This window comes from Cotesia typhae, unplaced genomic scaffold (genome assembly GCF_013202065.1).
Source record: "Cotesia typhae breed Kobodo isofemale line unplaced genomic scaffold, CoteBio_Ctyphae contig_5, whole genome shotgun sequence".
Classification (NCBI taxonomy): domain Eukaryota; kingdom Metazoa; phylum Arthropoda; class Insecta; order Hymenoptera; family Braconidae; genus Cotesia; species Cotesia typhae.
In genome coordinates, this window is record NW_027423757.1 from 98,409 (window position 1) to 119,041 (window position 20,633).

Sequence of the window (20,633 nt, forward strand, 5' to 3'; positions counted from 1 at the left end):
CGTAATTTCGTAAAACGAATTTCTGTGTTTAAGTTTTGGTTTCTTCCAGCAATCTCTCACGACCCTGACCTATATAACTCCATGTTCTGGTCCAATTCTGGATATTGAGTTTTTTTTGAGAAATTTTTTTTATCTAATACTTTTTCTGATGTACAATTTTTACATCACTTTTACGTCATAATGACATCATTATCTTGATATAGACATCACACACACACACACAAACACGCGCGCGCGCGCGCGCGTCATATTGACGTCATAACCGTCATTGAGACATAAGACTGACGTCAAGGCTACGTCATATTTTTACGTCAGGAAGAATGAAATAATGAGTCGCACATGACTCATTCGTGACTTATATCCTACGCAAATCCTTACATAGCCAAATGTCATTTTGACGTCACATTGACGTAAACATGTTTACTGGGTATATTAAAATTATTATTAAGAGAAACACATTCGATGAAAAAACTTACCTTTTTTAACGCTATATCTAGCGTTCGTCCTTGACGAGGATCAGCATGAAGTTTGTTATAGTTGATGCTTACTTGATTTTCGGACGATTGAATCATGGCGGCCACGTCTTCTTTGGTTTTTCCTTTTACTGATAATCCATTGACAGAGCATAATTCATCTCCTGACTGCAAAGTTCCTTCTAAAGCAGCAGGGGTATTGTCAAATACTTGAACAATATATAAACAAGGACAATATGGAGATCCACCACCAATACTGATACCTATCAAATTACTGGGATTTTTTCTTATGGTCACATTACCGGACGTAATTATCATACCCCTGTGCAATAAAACAAAATAATTACTTTTTAGTAATTTTGAGAAAAAAAATGTTCAGGTTCAACTTGGGGAATTGTGTGTGCGGGTGCGTAGGTTGTATAAGCCTTATAAAAAAAGATACAATTTTTCATTTAAAATGATTGATTTTTAATAAAAACTAAAAAAGTATGATCCATGTAGAAAGTAAGATAAGCCTATACGATTGAACATTAAAGTCACGAATGTCAATACTTTAGAATATTAGAAGAATGAAAAACTGGTTCATTTGAAGCACAACGACCCGATCTCATAATAAATCTAATCTAAAATGTTTGTTTTTATCATCAGAATACCCTATGAAAAAAGTTTCTGTCTAATTATATATGATTATATATAGCCATATATATAATCATATACAATTATATATAACTGCGCATGATGTAACAGGTAATTTTTCTAATTTAAACAACTAAACTAATTAATTAATCTAAATCCCCGGCTCAAAATTTACTCGGCGAAGTCCAGGATCATAAACGGGGATAATATCAAAAATAACTAAATATATAAACAAAACACTTCATTTTAATTAATAAATCAAAGAAAAAAAATCTATTTATTGATCTGATCGTGTTAATCAACAATATAAACAATATAATCAAATTAAACAATATAAACAACACATAAGAACACTCTTTACACACATATTCGCGGTTCAAAATCAATAACGCGGTTCAAAATTAATAAACAATATAAGCCATATAAACTAATACAATAGAACATTCTTTTTCAAAACATACACAACGGTATTCCCGATTCAAAACTCGAGACGCGGTCTATAAACACACACTAGTTCCTAAATAACACCCCCCCCCCCCTCGAGGGTGACTAGCCGTCCGCCCTGAGAAGCCTAAACTCTACCCTTGGAGAGCGAGTGGAGAATATCCTCCTCGCCCTCAGCTACACGGCTTTTGGTTACCTACCGTACCTCAGCGGAAGGCCTCGGCACGGGAATTCGCACTTTCATCTGGTCGGTCTACGATCTGGTCTTGGTCAGACTCCAGGTAGAGTATTATCTTCTTGAACTACTTGGTGAAGAGTATTCAGCCAAGTAATTCTCCTGAGAAAGAATTGCTTCTTAAAATTATTTTCAAAACCGAACTTAACTTATTTTTGAACTATCACTACGAACAAGAAATCTTCGCCCTCTGTCGAGGCTCGCGCAAGCTCATCGATCGTCGAAAATTTATAAGTATTTATTCTTTAAAATAATTTCTTTCAAACTTATTTCTTTTCCATACTAAATCGGCTTCGGACTTAAAATCTTTTCCCATTCTTTTAATTTCTTTTACAATTATTTTCTTTTGCTTGCTAAACTCGCTCGGCTTCAAAATAATTTCTCACACTCTTCAAAATTCTGAATTAATCAAACCTTCAAAAACAATAATATAATAATATTATCTAAGAGGTATTCCATGCCAAATCGACCACTTATGAACTCGACCCCTTTAAATTTAGCTGAAACTATATCATTCTTCTCTACCCTTTGAAAAACATTTTTGAGAATTTTTTCAAATTTTTGAGTTCAACCCAAAGAAAGATATGAATTTAAAAGAAAATGACTTTTTTATTTTCAAATAGCCATAACTTTTTTAGAAATTAGCTTTTGGGTACCTTTTCTTTTTTTGAAATTTTTGTTTTTGAATGAACTTTTCGAAAAAAAAACACGAAAAAAATTTAACATTATCAATCATATAAAATAATAGGTTTTTTTTGCGTAAAATCGTCATTTTTTCGAAGTCCGCCATTTACTTTTTTTTTTCCTCAAAAAAAACTTCAATTAATTTGACAACTATCCCCGCTAATCCCGGAGTGGGCCGATTTAAAAAAAAATTTTTTTTATTTGTTTAAAAAAAATTGTCAAATTTTCAAAAATAGAAAAAATTTTTTTTCTGTAAACTTTATTTCTATCATAAAATAAATATAATTTAACGATTTTATAATATAATTCTCAATTTATAGATTTAATTTACGAATATAATCACCAAGATTCAAATTTTAACCTATCAGTGAGGTCGATAAATAAGGGAAGGACAATCATAGACTTACCTATCGTCAGTATACTAGAAACTATACTCTAGTGTGTATCGATTTATGAATACGATTATTTCATACGGTCTAATACATAACCTGTAAATTTCTGTTAATCTTTTGTGCGATCAAGTGTCTAGTGAACGATTGTTGTTATCATATTTGCGAAATAAATAAATAATTATTATAGTTTATGAAGACTACTTTGATTTGGTGTTACTTGAGAAGCTAATTGTTTTCTTCTATTAATCTAAATTGATTGGAAGACCTTTATGAAAACATGATGGCATCAATAAAGCAATTCGATCGATGTTGTAATCCATTTAAGTTGGAAACACATTTAAGAAAAATTTGGAAAACGGATGACCATAAAGGCCATCCCTGCAACTTCCCGCGAATTTCATACTTAAACGCTCAAAATTGCAAATATTCATTTTTTGGGCTCTTCGAGCTCAAAAATAGACCTTTCGCGTCGTTTTGAGCTCAAAAAGATAGCTGTTCTATGCTTATAAGCACTACGAGTTCAAAAGTCTGATGAAAGTTTATTGAAACATTATTTTTTGAAATTTCAAACTACAATAACTTTTGAATGGATAAACCGATTTTCACGCGATTGGCGGCATTCAATGAAGTTTTTTAAGCATCTTGAAGAATCTTTAAGTTTGAATTGATCGAACGTGAAGTTTCGGAGTAATTCCGAAAAAACACTTTTTTCGGTTTTCTTTCGTTCACGATATCTCTCGAACGAATCAACCAATTTTGACCGTATTAGCGGCAATCGACGTGGTTTTACAAGGTTAAAAGCTGATTAGTTTTTGAAATCGATCGATACAGCCGTTTAAAAGTTATTCCTAAAAAACTACATCTAACAACGAAATTTTTCGTAGTTTTTTTTAGGTTTTTTTGAGTATTCTCCAAATCTACCGGTCCGAATCGGTTCAAATTTTTAGGAAATCTAAGTTTGACTATGCTCTTTGCAACGCCACTAGTTTCATTCGATTCGATCAAGCCGTTCAAAAATTATAAGCGGGTCACACACACACACACACACACACACACACACACACAGTGACAACATCGCGGGAGTAGTCAGGGAAGCTTCCTAGGACCTCAAAACGTCGAGATCTGATGAAAACTCCATTTTTTCAAAACGGGGTAAAACCAATAACTTCCCGATTTTTGAAAATCTTCGATTTTCTTAGCGGGAAGTTAAAAATGGGTTTACGTCCAGCTACTGACATTATGAAAGTAACGTTAGGATTAGGTGGAAATTATTTGTTATGCAGTTCGTGTCGAAAAGAAGCTTTAAGGGGTTAGGGGTAGTCAGAATTTTCAAAAAATCGATTTTTTTTTCATTTTCTTAAAGTATAATATTTTAAAAATACTGTGTGAAAATTTGAAGTGAATCCGACAAATTCTTTTCGAGTTATTTAACAATGACCAAAGGACACTCGGGTGCTACGTGGCATTCGAGAGCAGGTAGCTAGAAACAGCTGCAAGCAACCGACCTTTCGGGTTTCATTGTCATGAATATCTGTCCATTTTAATGTATGTATAATTATATATATATATATATATATATATATATATATATATATATATATTAGGGTGGTCCTTATGTTGGGTTTTTTGAAATTTTTTTTCACGATAGTTCAAAATCGGTTCAAAATCTATAAAAAAAAAATCATGCCAAGTTATAGCTCTTAATTTTAATATTAACCCGCGCCCCCCGACAGTCAAAGTTTTAAAGGAAAATAACATGGGAAAAGTTATATTTTTACTTTGGAATTTTTTACGTCATAAACTAACCAACAAATCACATCAAAAATATTTTTTCTAATGCAAAATTTAACGGTCTACAAAAAGGTCTCTTATCATTTTTTGATAATTCTAACGGTTTTGAAGTTATTCGAGGTTACAGATACTTTCATGAAGTTTTTACATTAGTTTTTTTAAGTGCGTCAGGAAACATTTGACGATGATCTTTAACCAATTGTAACACGTATTGCATTTGTTTTTCATCCTTAGTATAACGATTACAAAAATCTTGCACTAGTTTAACTCCTCTTTCAGCACAGTCATTCACAACCGATAGTTTTTTAGCGAATCATAATGCAGTTTTATAGTGTTCATTATGAGCCCATTCAGAAGGATGAATCTTTAAAAATTCTGTTTGTAACTCGAATCTATTGAAAAAATTGATCGATTCTGCAGTTACGAAAAAGACAATATCATTATATAATAATTCAGTTATGCTCTTAGTTTGAAAGCGTTTAATACTACATTTTTCACTAGTATAATCCAAGTCTTCTTCCGGAATATCATCAATCACAATTGTTTCTTCTTCTTTACGCAGCTTAGTGACAATTTTTAATTTTGTTTCTTGTGAAACTTTCTCATCAAAAATAGCCATGATTGCTAATTCTGGTGATAAATACCACAAGTGATTCATAAATCTACTAATTGCCACAGTAGCAAGATTACTGTTGATTGCCTTAAAGTTGTTGAGTTCTTTTATAAACTGTAGATCATGGTACGGAGCTTTGACACTATTTGACGACGAAAACCAAGCTTTAACATAAACCATTGTCACAAAAACACATATTTGCCGTAGTTTATTATCTTCACCTTTTTTCAATGACAATTGCTCCCTAAGCATGTACATTTTCAATATATAAATAGCTTTTGCCATCCATCGTGCATGGTGACAAGCTCCTGGCTTACGAAAGCTAAATTTTTCGGGGATGACACCGATAAAAACTAAAGTAAGCTCTAATAACTCTTTGTAATCATCACGAGGCAGTTGTGATGCAAGAGTTTCAGTCGCAAAAGTTCTAATAGATTCAATTTTTTCATTTGTCAAGATATTATCATTTTTCGGATCATCTAAACCTGTTTTGTAACTGAGTTTATTTAAATCTCCCCATTGCTTTTGGAATCGGATAAAAAGTGGAACATTAGGACCAACAGTATTTGGAAAAACAGCTTCGAAGACATATCTTAGGACTATTTCAAATATATGATGCCTTCATGGAAGATACAACAAATCTCTTTCTAACAATTTTTCCAGTAATGCAGCAGCACCATTACGAAGGCCTAAATTTGAAGGAGTAGTGTCACAGCATATTGCTTTTACAGATATGTCGAATCCCCAGTCACATAATGTCTTATGAACTACAGAAGCTTGTGCCATTCCAGTTCCATCTTCACTCGTTGGTACACCTAACATAATTTCTTTACTTTCTGAAGTAATTATTACAGGCAATCGATGAACAGTTTCTGTATTTAACAAATTAGGTAATAATTTTCCATCCCAATGTACAACAATAGATGATAACTTTAAGTCTTGGAAATGTTTTTTTATTTCTATTGATTTTGACTCTCGCATAGTAAGCCGACATCAGCGAATAGATGATCGATTGACAATAATGGAATTAATATCCACTTCTAATAATTTTAAATCGATAAGCGACTGACAAATAGCTGTAGTTATAAACACAGCATCTCTGTCGCTTACTTTACAACGGTCAAAAGTAGCTACAACTCTTTCGTTGAGAATATTGTGAGTTCCTCTTATATTTCTTGATTTAAATTGGCCGGCAGTAGTTGGAATGTATACTTCTCCACTAGAGACTGATTGAGCACTTCCTTGGCTTGATAAGAGTTCAACGTTTTTGTCTACAAAAAGGATAATGATAAGACAAAAATATCTTCACTATAAAATAATAAAATATCAATGAGTAAGTTGATTATTATAATTTACCAAATAATGATTTTTCTTTTTCACTTTCCAATTTTCGTTTTTCGAAATCCAATTGTTTCTCTAATTTTTTAACACCAATTTCATCGTCATCGTATTTCGTCTTAATATTTGCAATAAAACCAATTCGTTCATCTGATCTCTGATTATTCAAGAATTCTTTGGAATTTTCATCAACCTTTTCAAATACATTTGACGGTGCGATGTCAAATAATTTTTTAATGAACAGGAAAATTCATTTTGTTTTTCTCAGCAACTTCACTCCGATTTCTATGTTTAAGAAGTATGCGCCACTCATCATACAGTTTTTTCAACTTATCTCGACATCTTTGCACATCTTGAACGGGAATTTTTTTCGACGAGCTTTCTTCCAAAACACAATAATTTCATCAATCACTGCAGCAACACTATCTGTGATAGTATTATTTAAAATACGTGTATAAAAAAATAACACTTTCAAAGCTTGCAATTTCGATGGTAATTTGTTACCTACGATTTGAACGTCAACATCACCAATCAAAAAAATGTTTTGACGTAAACGTGATAACTCCATATTTAACTGATTACTTAAATATCGGATAAATGAACTCAAAAAATTTATTTATATATCAAAAAGGCATCAGTACTAGTAATTGAACGATTTTGATCAAGCTGAGAAATAAATGTAGGTTATGAGTAATCTGAGAATTAATTTTAGTGTTAGAGATTGAAGTAAAATCTAATAGATGGCGGCATGATCGGTTTCTAAAATGTTTTTAACCAGAAATCAAAATTTGAAATTGGAGTTTGTTGATATTTGTACCAATAACAATAAAAATCGAGACAATAGGTCCCGAATTTCTTTTGTATCCAAAAAAGTTAAAAATCTTTAAAATGTTCGACAGTTCAGGCTAAAAAAATGAATTGGTGTTACTATTATTCCAAAGTTACAATTACTTTGAAAATTTTCTAAACAAAAAAATCCAATGAGATTATAAAGAATAACCGGTTCATGATTTATGAACTATTAAATGACCAAAAAAACAGAAAAAACTATGAAAAAGATTATAGTTTCAATTTAGACCTCGAATAACTTCAAAACCGTTAGAATTATCAAAAAATGATAAGAGACCTTTTTGTAGACCGTTAAATTTTGCATTAGAAAAAATATTTTTGATGTGATTTGTTGGTTAGTTTATGACGTAAAAATTCCAAAGTAAAAATATAACTTTTCCCATGTTATTTTCCTTTAAAACTTTGACCGTCGGGGGCGCGGGTTAATATTAAAATTAAGAGCTATAACTTGGCATGATTTTTTTTTATAGATTTTGAACCGATTTTGAACTATCGTGAAAAAAATTTCAAAAACCCAACATAAGGACCACCCTATATATATATATATATATATATATATATATATATATATATATATATATATATATATATATATATATATATATATATATATATAAATCCTTCTACATATATTCACAATTTGTAGGTAGTACAAGAACTGAAAAATAATTTTTGGTTGCCAGTATACCTGTAGTCGTTGCACTGATCAGTCGATAGTTTTGTGATAAATTATTTCTCAAGTGAATTAAATTATTAACCATGGGACGTGATTCTAGAAAGGTTTCAAGAGAACTTCGGAGTTCTGAAAAAATTAATAAGTCGCGTTCAGTCAAAAGAAAGAATGTTTTTAATCCGAAAACAGCCGAACGTGATGAAAGTATTCAGAATACATCTTCTAAAAAATTAAAACAAAACACTGAAGATGATGTACCTGAAGACAGCAGTACTGAATTTCGAATAATAAATTTTATTCAGGTATTCACTGCAATTTCTGCTCTTATAAAATGTAAAAATGTGATGGAAATGTAGTGTTTCAAACAGCAAGTACACGTGGGCTGGGATTCAAAATTGTAGTTGCATGTAATAACTGTGGAAATGAATATATTCCTTCCTGTTCTTTCGTTGGGCATTCTTATGAAATAAACAGACGTTTCATTTTTGTAATGAGAATACTAGGAATAGGATACGAAGGATTGTGCAAGTTTTGCGGCCTGATGGACATGCCGTCTTTTTAGATAAATCTACGCATACAATTTTACTGAAACAGATTTTGAATTGTAGTAAAAGCGTCGCAGAAACCTTCATGACGAAAGCTGTGAATGAAGAAAAGCAAGCAATGCCAACAACTGAAAATGAAGATATAAATCATCTAACTGTATCGGGAGATGGAACCTGGCAAAAACGGGGATATACATCGTCATTTGGAGTTTCTTCTATAATTGGCTATTTTACTGGAAAGATTCTTGACATAAACATTAAAAGTGCATATTGTAAGCTATGTGAGTATTGGAAAAAAAAAACCAAATACTGTTGAGTTCCAGGAATGGTATCAATCGCATGAAGATGTGTGTTCTGCTAATCATAAAGGGTCTTCTGGGAAAATGGAGGTGGATGCGATGGTCGAAATGTTTTCGTATTCTGAAACTAAATATGGAGTTAAGTATGCCAACTATATTGGTGATGGTGACTCCAAGACCTATTCAGGAATTATAAAATCAGATCCTTACAAAAATACAACTGTAAATAAAAAGGAATGTATAGGGCATGTCCAAAAGCGGATGGGGAGTCGATTACGTACGCTGAAGAGTAACCAAAAAGGCCTTGGTGGTCGAGGTAAGCTCACAGGAAAAGTAATAGACAAAGTAACTGTGTACTATGGTTTAGCAATACGCCGGCATTGTGATTCTATTGAAAATATGAAATCTGCTATAATGGCAACCTTTTATCACTACGGCTTGAGTGATGAAAAACCGAATCATGATATGTGTCCAAAAGGCGAAGAATCTTCGTGCTCTTACCAGCGCGCTGAAGCAAGAGGAAAGCTTGATACCTATTCTCACGATTATTCTCCCTTACCTTCTGATGTTTTAAAAGCTATCAAGCCTATATACGAAGATCTTAGTAATGAAAATTTACTTTCAAGATATATAGGTGGATTCAATCAGAATAATAATGAAAGCTTTAACCAACTAGTATGGAAAATATGCCCAAAAACGGTAAATACTAGTTATACTATCGTACAAATAGCTGCATACGTTGCTATGTGTATATTTAATGAGGGTATAAATTCATTATTAGTCTTGATGAATACACTAGGACTTAATTGTGGGCCTAATTCTCCTCGGTATGCAGAAAGAATGGATGCTGCACGTATGAAAGTAGCAGATAAGCGCGCTAATGATAACACCCGAGAAGGTCGATTGCAACGTAGGCACCAGCAAATCGATATTTTGGAAGCTGCTATGACGGCTGAAGAGCTATTATATGGTCCAGGAATAGATAACTCAGTGTAAGTTATTAAATAATTCTTATAATTTGACATAAATCCATAGCAAAACTTTAAATGCGTTTTTCTCAAAACTATGTTTTCTGAACTGGTGATCACTGTAACTTAAAAACTGCTCGGTAGATTTCAATAAAATTTATTGTACTTTTGAAAAACATTAAAAACTCGTGCCTGATCGAAGGATTTTTTTTTTTAATTTCGATTTTTTTAACAATGAACTGTTGATTTTTTCCCGAAAATGTAGAAAAAAATTTCCTGAAGCCGCCATTTTGTTAATTTCGAAAAAAAAAAGCTTCGATCAGGCACAAGATTATCTATTAATAAAACTAATTTTTCTTATCCGATTGATTTTAGATAAATCTCCAAGGACTTATGATGATCACCGCAAAGGACTTCGGGAGGAACGGGCTTTACAAAAACAGCGATAACTTTTTGAATTATTAATTTTTTTTTTTTGAAATTTTCGTGAAGTCAAATCGAAACGTGTTCTAATAAAGCTATGTTTTTATTTTTGTCAAATAAAGTAATTAACTACAAAAAAAAAATTATTAAAAATCATCATTTTTTCAGGCCTCTGAGTACCCCTAACCCCTTAATATCAGTAAAGGAACAAACAAAGACTAGTTATGATCCTAATGTTGATGCAAGTGACCATGAAGATGATTCTAGTGACAACAATGAGAACAATGATGGTGCTGACAGTGATAGTAACACAACTGCCACGGATCTCCCGTTATCCTTATCATTCCGTAAGTTTTTTTAAATTATTCATACATTACTTAAATACATTCCTAGCAACTACATGTTTCATTGTTTTTTTAAGGTTCCTTGTCGTTTAATAGCGAACCCAAAAATTGACAATCAAGCTCGGCATCCCAAGTTAGCGCTGAAACTCAATTATCCGTTACAAACGATGCATTGCGACTATTGAATCAATCGCCGAGTCCTTCAAAACAATTGAATGATTATCAATTTTTAAATAATAAAATAAATCAGATATCTGGCAGCTTAAAAAAATTTTGCTCTCAGCTGCCGATGAAGGATCGATCGACGACAATGGTGAAAATTTTGGCTCTTTTATTAAAATGCTGCATGACAAATTCAATGATAAAGAAACGGATAAATCTTTAAAAATACAAATTTTAACATTTTTTTTTTTTTTTTGGTTTATTTAAAGTCGCATAAACTACTAAGGTCATGAGCGACTTACTAGGGGGGGAACTTTTGAGATTGGAACTCGTTTTTAACTTTTTTGAGCTCAGCAGAATAATACACTTAAATATTGAAAATATTCATTGGTGTACGCCGGACTCGAACCCGGTCCAATGCATTTTGGAAAGCAAGGGCCGGATCCGATAGGCTACTGCGCGCCTAAATTTTAACATTGTTACCTGACAAATGGAATGAAAGACGTATTTGTGAAACTATGAATACATTACGACATTTAACAAGCGTAGCAAAAAAGCTGGTTGAAGAAAAGGGTCTACTTTCAACACCTAAATCGAAATTAGGTAGGTATAGCGTAGAATTAATGTTTCTGGTACATCTGAAGACTGAATTGCTTAACATTTTTTGTATAGGGAGGACAATTACTCATCAAATGTTATTAAAAATTGAGAATTTTTACAACGATGATGAGTATAGTGCTTTGATGCGCGGTATGAAAGACTTTGTTTCAGTTCGAAATAATGATGGTAATCGAGTACACTTCCAAAAACGGCTTGTTTTGTCTAACTTAAAGGAACTATACCAATGCTTCCGTGAAATAAACCCAACAGAGAAAATTGGATTTTCGAAATTCGCTTCTTTACGACCGAAACATTGTGTTTTAGTGGGAGCAAGTGGAACACACACCATCTGTGTATGTACGATCCATCAAAACTTTAAGTTAATGATGCTTGGTAATTATCAAATTAATTAATAATTATAAGTGTGTGAATTTTCTGTTTATTTAATAACTTTTCTTCGAGGTGCAAATATTCATTCTTTAACATTGAATACAGAAAAGTCCATGAAACACTATAGTGATTGTTTGGACATGATAATTTGTGCGATCCATCGGTGCAATGTTATTTGGATGCAACAACTGTCCAGGGGTAGATGAGTTGAGTAACATTGTACTAACATCTTTTGAGGATCAGGAGTAGTACCGAGAAGTAGTTTGGAAACTTTTATCAAGCCTACAGAAGAATTTGTTGAAAACTTTTGTAGTGAACTAAAAGTTCTTTTACCTCACTCATTTATTGCTAAAGAACAAGCCAAATTTTTGAATACATTGAAAGAAACACTGAAACCAAATGAATTTGTCATTATTTGTGATTTTGCAGAGAATTATGCGTTCGTAGTACAAAATGCAGCATCTGGTTTTCACTGGAATAATAACCAGACAACAGTTTTTCCGGTGGTTATTTATTACAAAGTAAATAATGAATTTGAACACAAAATTTTAGTAATTATTTCAGACTGTAATAATCACGATGCCGTTACTGTTCATATTTTCATCAAATTAATAACTGATTATGTAAAAAGTCTTCCTGAACGCTGTAACAAGATTTATTATTTTTCTAATGGGACTCCTCAATAGTTCAAAAACGTAAAAAATTTTGTAAATTTATATTGTCATGAAGATGATTTTGATATTCCTGCTGAATGGCATTTTTCTGCGACTGCCCATGGCAAAGGTCTGTGTGATGGAATTGGTGGCATCACCAAACGACATGCAGCAAGAGCAAGTCTCCGACTTGCACTTGATAAACAAATAACAACACCGATAGAATTTTTTGAATGGGCTTCTAATCCAAATAAGTTACCGAATATCATAGTTAAGTTTTCTCCAGAAGAAGATTATTATACAGCATTAACTGATTTAAATAACAGATTTTTGACAACGAAACCAATTGTAGGAACTCAACAACTACATTGTATAATTCTGGACAAAAATGGTTGTTTGTAAGTTAAAAAATTTTCAAACTCTAATGAACACAGCATTTGTAAAATATTGAAACGCCAGAGAGAAAATTAATAAATAATTTTTTGTATTGTTTTTGTGAAATCATTGGATATTAACTGTATTAATCATTAAATTTAGTCATTATATTCGTAAATTGAATCTATAAATTGAGAATTATATCATAAAATCGTTAAATTATATTTATTTTATGATAGAAATAAAGTTTACGGAAAAAAATTTTTTTCCATTTTTGAAAATTTGACAATTTTTTTTTTTTAATGAATAAAAAAAATATAAAAAAAAATTGGCGCACTCTGGGATTAGCGGAGATAATTTTTAAATTAATTGAAGTTTTTTTTGAAAAAAAAAAAAAGAAAGAAAAGAAAATGGCGGACTTCGAAAAAGTGACGATTTTACTCAAAAATACCGATTATTTTATATAATTGATCATGTTAAATTTTTTTTCGTGTATTTTTTCGAAAAGTTCATTCAAAAACAAAAATTTAAAAAAAAAGGTACCCAAAAGTCAATTTCTAAAAAAGTTATGGCTACTTGAAAATAAAAAAGCCATTTTTTTTTTAAATTCATAACTTGCATACTATAATATGGTTAACCGATTTGAGAAGCATTAGAACAAGGAAAAACTTGAATTTAAAACTCCAGCTTTGTGGAATAAACCTCTCGGTGCAAGTAATTGCTACTTTTGCACGACAAAAGTTGAAATTGCGGGCCAAATCCATAAGGACAAAATTTCGTATTTTTCTGTATCAGGTGTGCAAAAATCAGTTGCAAACTTCATAGAAGGTTCAGAAAATGATACATCACAAGACAGCCTGACTAGTGGATTCGATACAATAGAAATCGACGTCGATCCTGAGAATGTAGCTCTTGATGACGAAAAGTCTGCTATTGGCAGTGAATCCGATTCCAGTGAGCCTGATGAAAAAGTTCCTTCGAGCAGTGAACAAGAGTACAGGCCGATCGGTGAAGAGAAAAAGCCCAAAAAACACGACCAAAAACATCTAAATGATTTATTTATAGAAGCTAAACTCTCAAAAGAAGCGACTGAAATATTGGCTTTGAGTATGAAAAGGAAAAATTTTCTGACAAAAGGTACTAAAGTTTCACTTTATCAGATTGAGAGAAGGCTTTTCGTAAATATTTAGGTAAAGAAAAAGATTTGCTTTATTTTACTGATGTGAAAGGACTTGTGGATGAATTAAAGCCAAACTTATATAAACCTGAAGATTGGCGGTTATTCATTGACTCGACTCAACGCAGTCGTAAGACAGTTCTTCTTCACAACACCAACAAGTTTGCTCCTTTACCTTTAGCTTACTCAACTGTACTTCAAGAAGAGGACACAAATCTAGAAACTGTCCTGAAAAAAATTAAGTATGAAGAACATAAATGGCAAGTATGTGGAGAATTGAAGATTTTGTCCATGATCCTGGAACAGCAATCTGGATTCACAAAGTATCCATGCTATTTGTGTATGTTTGACAGTAGAGTTCGCAAAAATCACTACGTCAAAAAAGTTTGGCCTTCGAGATCTTTATTAAGGGTTGGATCACATATTATAATAAAAAAACCGCTTGTTGATCCAGCCATGACTCTCATTCTTCCTCTTCATATTAAACTATGGTTAATAAAACAGTTTGTGAAAGCTCTTAATAAAGACGGAGAGTGCTTTACATATCTGCGTCAAGTGTTCAAACATAAATCACATGCGAAATTGAGAGAAGGCATCTTTGATGGACCGGAGATCCGGACGATATTCAAAGATAGAACATTTGTTTCAGTGGATGAACAAGAAAAGGCATCATGGCTAAGTTTCAAGGAAGTGCGTACTAAATATCTAGGTTACACCAAGAATGCTGATTACGAAAATATTGTGGCCAATATGATCGCAAACTTTCAGCGTTCAAGTTGCCTAATGAATTCTGAGCTTCACTTTCTTGATTCGGATCTCAACCACTTTCCGGAGAACAGCGGAGACTTTAGTGAAGAGCAAGGAGAGAAATTTCATCAAGATCTTAAAGAATTTGAATGGATCTTTTAAGGGCAATGGGGAGTAAATATGTTTGCAGATTACTGCTGGATGCGACAAAGAGAAACTCAACAGAGAGGAAAAAAGCGTAGCAGAAATCCGTTGCACAGGTCATTTGAGGAGAAAAGGGCCAGGAAACGACAAATTATAAGATTATAATTATCATGCAGAAAGAATTATTAGATCGAAGATTTTATCTGTCGGTAAAATCAACGAAATATTACCAAAAAAAATTATGTGTCGCTTGGAATATAGTATTTCTCTTGTTTAACAGAAACTCGTTCGAGACTTGTTCAACGTTGCTACCGGGAGTTGTTTCTTCCCAAAGAGTTACGAAATTCGTACGTTTCTTCTATTAGCAAAAGTTCAAAATATCCATTTTTATAGAAAATAAAATAGCTAAGAAAATAATAACGTAGTTTAATAATCAGATCATAGAAATATTCTCAATCGAATTATCTACCTTAAATCAGTTTTTGTCAATAATTTTGTTATGAATTGTCTGTTATTTAAAGATAAGATATAATTTAAATCAGATATCGGATCGAGACTGTGTATATATGCCGTAGACGTGTTTTATAAAATTCATACAATCGGAATAACAAAACGTGACAAATTAGTATTTACTTCAACGTTAACAAATTGTTAAAGCATCACAAAAATGAAATTTTGACTTTTCTGATGAATTTTATTAAAAAAAAATAAAAGTAGAAAATATTTGATCGATTAAATTTTAAAAACTTTTGAGGGAACTATTTTGTGTCGTTTAAAAAATCAATTTTACTAACATTTTATCTTCTTCAAACAAAAAATCATCGTCAAACTCCATATCATTAAAAATAAACTTATATAAGAAGTTAATAATATTTTTTTCGACTCAAATCAAAACTACCATAATTATTATTTTTTTTCTCGGATCCACAGAAGAGCTCACAAAACACAAAACAAAACTTAACTGTACACAATTTGATATTTCGATAAACTATATGTATGTATATCCAAACTTCCAAGGTGTAAACTTTTGGCTCTCTTAAATTGGCGGGGGGAAATTAATTTTTTGCACTTTTTTTTGGCTCTATCAACTGTTCGTTAACTGTTCTTGATTATTCTATCAAAAATTTTTTTGTTCGTTTTTTTTTTTTTTAATTATCAAAAAATTGACCCTCAATTTGGCACGAACTATAGATATTTTGATGTTTTTTTTTTTTTTTCTAATAGTTTAGAACTATTCAATAACTGTTCGTTCAAAATAAACAACTGTTCGGCTTTCATTATCCTGTAATTAAATAATTAACTTTTTTTTATAAATCTTAATTAAATGTTATTGCGCATGCGCAGTATCAATGCGCATAGTTCTCATAAATTATGCGCGGCCTATTTGAATTCGATTCAAAGAGACAACACAACAATAACAGCAACAACAACAAAATCATCATCATCATCATTATCATTAATAATAATAATAATAACAATAATAATAATAAATATCATTCGACAGCCTAAATAGAATTTGATGTCTTTTTTAAATTTCATATTTTAAATTCAGATAAAAATGTTCGTAATTATTTATATACAATATTTTGTTCTCCTTTTCAACGGAGTTCTTTGATTATATCTTATGTAATTGAGAAAAAATAGAGGAACTGATAAAACAATATTTTTAATTCATTTAAATCTTAGTAGGTATATGTTGGTGAAGATATGGATCTTCTTAAAGCTTCGTTCAATAAAAAAAACGGTGATCAACGTAATTCATTGTAAAATTCATTAAATCATTCGAGAGAATAAATATTTTTTTTTTCATTAAATTCACCTCTCTATAATGTTACATTTTAAGTTAGTCATTATGATGTAAAGCATGTCTTAAAAAAATTATAAATAAGATAAAATTGTCACTCACAAAAATGTTTTTCAATTTATAAAAATACTTAAATATATAAATAATAGATCTTTATAATAACAATAAAACAATTATTTATTCTCAACATTATTTCATATTCAACACCAATCAATTCAGTGTATACTATCAAAATAATTTTTTTTACTAATACCTCACGATCATAAAAAATAAAGAATTATCTACTGTTTATAAAAAGTTCAGTGCATCTAAATAAACTATTAGTAAATCGAATAACTGAAAGCTATTCGATCGCTACTAGAAAAAAAGTTTTGGACTGAATGCTCAGATGTTCTGATTTTTTAACCAAATCATTCAATTTTTCGCCTCTTTGTAATATTGCTTCTAAAATGTTGTGCTGAAAATAATACGAGAACATTATAATTTATTATAGCTTTTCAAACAATAACTTACTTTTTTGAAATTTTTTCAATAACATACACGTATGATTTTATTTTTAACCCTGATATACTTTTTATTATGATTTTTAAATTATAAATATTTTTAGATTGAAAAAAAATTAGAAATCCCCAATTATAATAAGTTGTAAAACTACGTTATTTCAAATAATAAGTAGTCAAAATCATTAAAAACTAACTTAACTATTAGTACCAGGAGGAAAAGTTACTAATTAGAAACCTTGAACAAAATTCTTAGAAATCGTTTGATAGCTAGATAATAATTAAAACGTAAAATATCAATAAAGGTATATTTTCTCAAATTTAAATACTTAATGTAAAAAAGTTTTACTTATTATGATTAAAGTGCTACGTGCTTTTTTTTTTTTTTATTATAAATTATTTTTTTTACTTTTGATTAAATGATACGCTTTGTAGGTTATAGTTATCACGTGGTTATTTTTTTTATAAATATATTTACCAGATTTAAAATTAACTAAAATCATATTGTTACTGACCACTTTTAGGAAAATAATCAAAATAGAAATTTTCAAGTATTAAGTACGTCCGTCTAATTTGTAATGATTAATATATAAGGTATATCTAGTAATAATGATTAATATATTAGCTAGAGTCCTAACTATACGCCTGTAAATAAAACATTTCCTCCAAATCAATTTATTAAATTTTGCATGATAATTAGTCAAAATCAATTATAATTGAATTATTTATAACTAAGTCAAATAAGAAGAACAATTGATCTATTAAAAATTATTTATATTTTATTTTTCAACTTTTATCTAGTATTCGAGCGAATTTCGAAAATTTTATTTACAAAATTGTAAAAAAAAATGTAACATTTCAAAAATTTTTGAGATACTTTGAATTGTTAAATATTTTTAATAATATCGATACGTTACTTTGAACACATATTTTTCATTATGAACAGTTAATTTGCTTTCACTAGATTTATTAAAAAAGCTACTGAATGACCATGAGATGTCCATGACCCATAAATTAATAATCCAGCAAACTGATGATTCTCACATCATTGTTTGTGCAAAATCTACACAACTGAAAAATTAAATTATTGACAAGGATCCACTTTTTAAAATAAACAAAATTAAATTTTTTCGATGCTGAAAATAAATAAAATATCTGAATAACATCAATATGTGATTTAAGATATTTATATTTTTCAGTTATAAAAATTTATTTATCTTTATTGAATGTATCTCATTAAAATAAGTAAAATCTGGAACTCGTAGGACTTACTTTTTTATTTAGTTAAGAGCCGGTCCCTATGATTGCAGCTTTTTATTTTTCTCCTCGACAAAGAAGAATTTTATAAAAAACGCTCTACTACGAATTAAATTTTTTAAATATCTATTTTATAGCAAAGCGTTTTTTTTTAGAAATTCTCATTTGTTTAAAAGAAAAACATAAAACTGCAATTAGCTTTATCATCACGAGTGCAACAAGGATAGTACCGTTTCTCGCCGTGAGTGCGACGCGAGAAAAAGATGGGACCGGCTCTTAAAACAAGTATTTGGTTACTTGCGATCACTGTATGGAGGGTAGAGGTACCTCTACCCTCCATAGGTCACTGGATGAGCTTCTTTGATTAAAAAAGAGAATTAAAAAGAATTTCTCCGTGTTAAACGCCCATAAGAGAAAGAATTGGAAGGATTAAATATCATTAAAAATGATTAAAAATCAAGTTATTTCTAATTCTTTTGAATCCTTTTGTTTTATCAGGGTTCAGTGGAGCTTACGGATAAAAGCTCACTTTTGCGGTCATGCTTTTTCACTTGTTCAGGTATCTAGTTCTTAAGGTTCTAGCTTCGATAGCAGTGGTGACGCATCCCATACAATTCATTTTATAATAATTCGTACGTTTTAATTTTTTATCATTTTTCTCAAGTCAGTTAAATTTAACAATTACATTTACTTAAATACTAATTAGTCTGAACTAACTTTTTTTAAAACTAAACTTATAAAGAACCCACCACTGACAAACCCAATAAGTGCTTATTGTTTTTGATACGTCAGTATAATTACTGATGAACTCCGCTACAAATGTTTATCGGACTTTTTTTTTTAAATCAAAAAATAAAATAAAACAGAAATATATCGGCATAAAAAAAAACATGTAAAAGCAAAAGTTAATCCAGTTAAATATTTTTAAATGATTGAATTGATAACATTTATATATGTGCATACATTTTATATTTATATCCACTATTATAATTAATAGCAACTAATAGTGTCACTTGATTACCGTATTAGGTAGTGCATGATAAAATAATCCAGATATATTTTTATTTTAAAATTTTTCATAAACATTAACATTCAACTAATGCAAGTAAACACTCTTTCAATGGTATATTATCTTTGTATTTTCTCCGAGATTAAAAATTTAATGCACGTTTTATTAATTAATTTTGAGAATTTAATTCTCATCCATAATCTGAACCTGAATCTAGGTTAAAATCTAACAGCTCCTGAACGAATAAAAATTTTCAGGGTGAATGATAATCCTCGTATCACAGTTTATCATTGATTTAAATATTAATGAGTGCTTATTTCTTTGAATCGAAATAAATAATAAAATATTTACCCATTGTTTACATTTCGTGGACCCTTAACCTATCTTTCTTCTTCTCTTCATATCGGCTCGTGGAAGTGTTTTGCAAACATGCTGTTTTTATTGTAAATATTATAATAATTTTCTTATCTATAAATTAAATAAATATTTTTATATTAGTTATGGAAATAAGTTAATGAATAATAAAAGATAAATTATTCCTTTATTTTTTACAGAACTTAGAATGAAATTAATATTTATTATTTGTTTATTTATTTATTTAATAACTATATTTTTTTACACGCTTTTTATTATCTTCACTTGTATAAATTAGATTATCTTGTATAAAAATAACATATGTAATAGAATTTTTATATTTAGCACTAGTGGTTGTTGAGTAATTAACAGTATGTACGTGTAGTGATGAAAAAATGAAAAATTATGATACTGAAATCAGCGGACGTCTGACAATTTCAAAAATTTTATAAAAAATTAACTATAATGAAAAAAATATTTTAAAAAACTTTCACTTTTCATTTTTTTAAATTTCTACATGTGAGATTTTTTGCTAAATTTTTTTCACAATGATTTTAATTATTGTAAAAATCTTAAAAATTGCTAGATGTCTGCCAACTTCAGTATCATGAAAAATTACCATTTTTTTTTTTCTCATTATTACTATTTTAGCCAGTTAATTACCTGGTTCATTTGCTTGGATATGTGTATAATAAGTAACAACAGTTATTTAACCAGATATTAGACTGGATAATTAGCTGGTTATTTAGCTTTT

At 30.2% G+C, this 20,633-nt stretch overlaps 4 protein-coding genes and 1 long non-coding RNA gene across 5 annotated transcripts in view; 2 read left to right on the forward strand and 3 right to left on the reverse strand.

The window, feature by feature from the left end:
- The window catches only part of Pick1 (protein interacting with PRKCA 1), a 33,054-nt gene extending 17,003 nt beyond the window's left edge, over positions 1-16,051 (reverse strand). The window contains exons 1-2 of the mRNA XM_074249313.1: positions 15,750-16,051; positions 477-795 (exon numbers count right to left, since the gene is read on the reverse strand). Coding sequence (XP_074105414.1) covers positions 477-795; positions 15,750-15,790 — 360 coding nt within the window. The 5' untranslated portion in view covers positions 15,791-16,051. The remainder of the gene's footprint in view (positions 1-476; positions 796-15,749) is intronic.
- LOC141530975 (uncharacterized) lies at positions 4,782-6,707 on the reverse strand. Its single transcript, XM_074248381.1, has 2 exons — positions 6,625-6,707; positions 4,782-6,539 (listed from the first exon to the last, which is right to left on the reverse strand). Exon 2 carries the CDS (start codon positions 5,551-5,553, stop codon positions 4,969-4,971), a length of 585 nt encoding a protein of 194 aa, XP_074104482.1. The 5' UTR covers positions 5,554-6,539; positions 6,625-6,707; the 3' UTR covers positions 4,782-4,968.
- LOC141531473 (uncharacterized) lies at positions 8,480-10,630 on the forward strand. Its single transcript, XM_074249314.1, has 2 exons — positions 8,480-9,964; positions 10,316-10,630. The coding sequence occupies exons 1-2, from the start codon at positions 9,057-9,059 to the stop codon at positions 10,317-10,319; spliced, it is 912 nt and encodes a 303-aa protein (XP_074105415.1). The 5' UTR covers positions 8,480-9,056; the 3' UTR covers positions 10,320-10,630.
- Positions 10,643-13,085, forward strand: LOC141531478 (uncharacterized). The gene is made up of 4 exons (XM_074249324.1): positions 10,643-10,710; positions 10,785-11,472; positions 11,542-11,862; positions 11,965-13,085. Exons 2-4 carry the CDS (start codon positions 11,388-11,390, stop codon positions 12,063-12,065), a joined length of 507 nt encoding a protein of 168 aa, XP_074105425.1. The 5' UTR covers positions 10,643-10,710; positions 10,785-11,387; the 3' UTR covers positions 12,066-13,085.
- Positions 16,052-16,245: 194 nt separating the features above from the next.
- LOC141531485 (uncharacterized) lies at positions 16,246-20,483 on the reverse strand. Its single transcript, XR_012479931.1, has 3 exons — positions 19,877-20,483; positions 17,738-18,330; positions 16,246-17,216 (listed from the first exon to the last, which is right to left on the reverse strand). It is a non-coding gene; the product is annotated as an uncharacterized LOC141531485 (long non-coding RNA).
- Between the last annotated feature and the right edge of the window lie 150 nt (positions 20,484-20,633).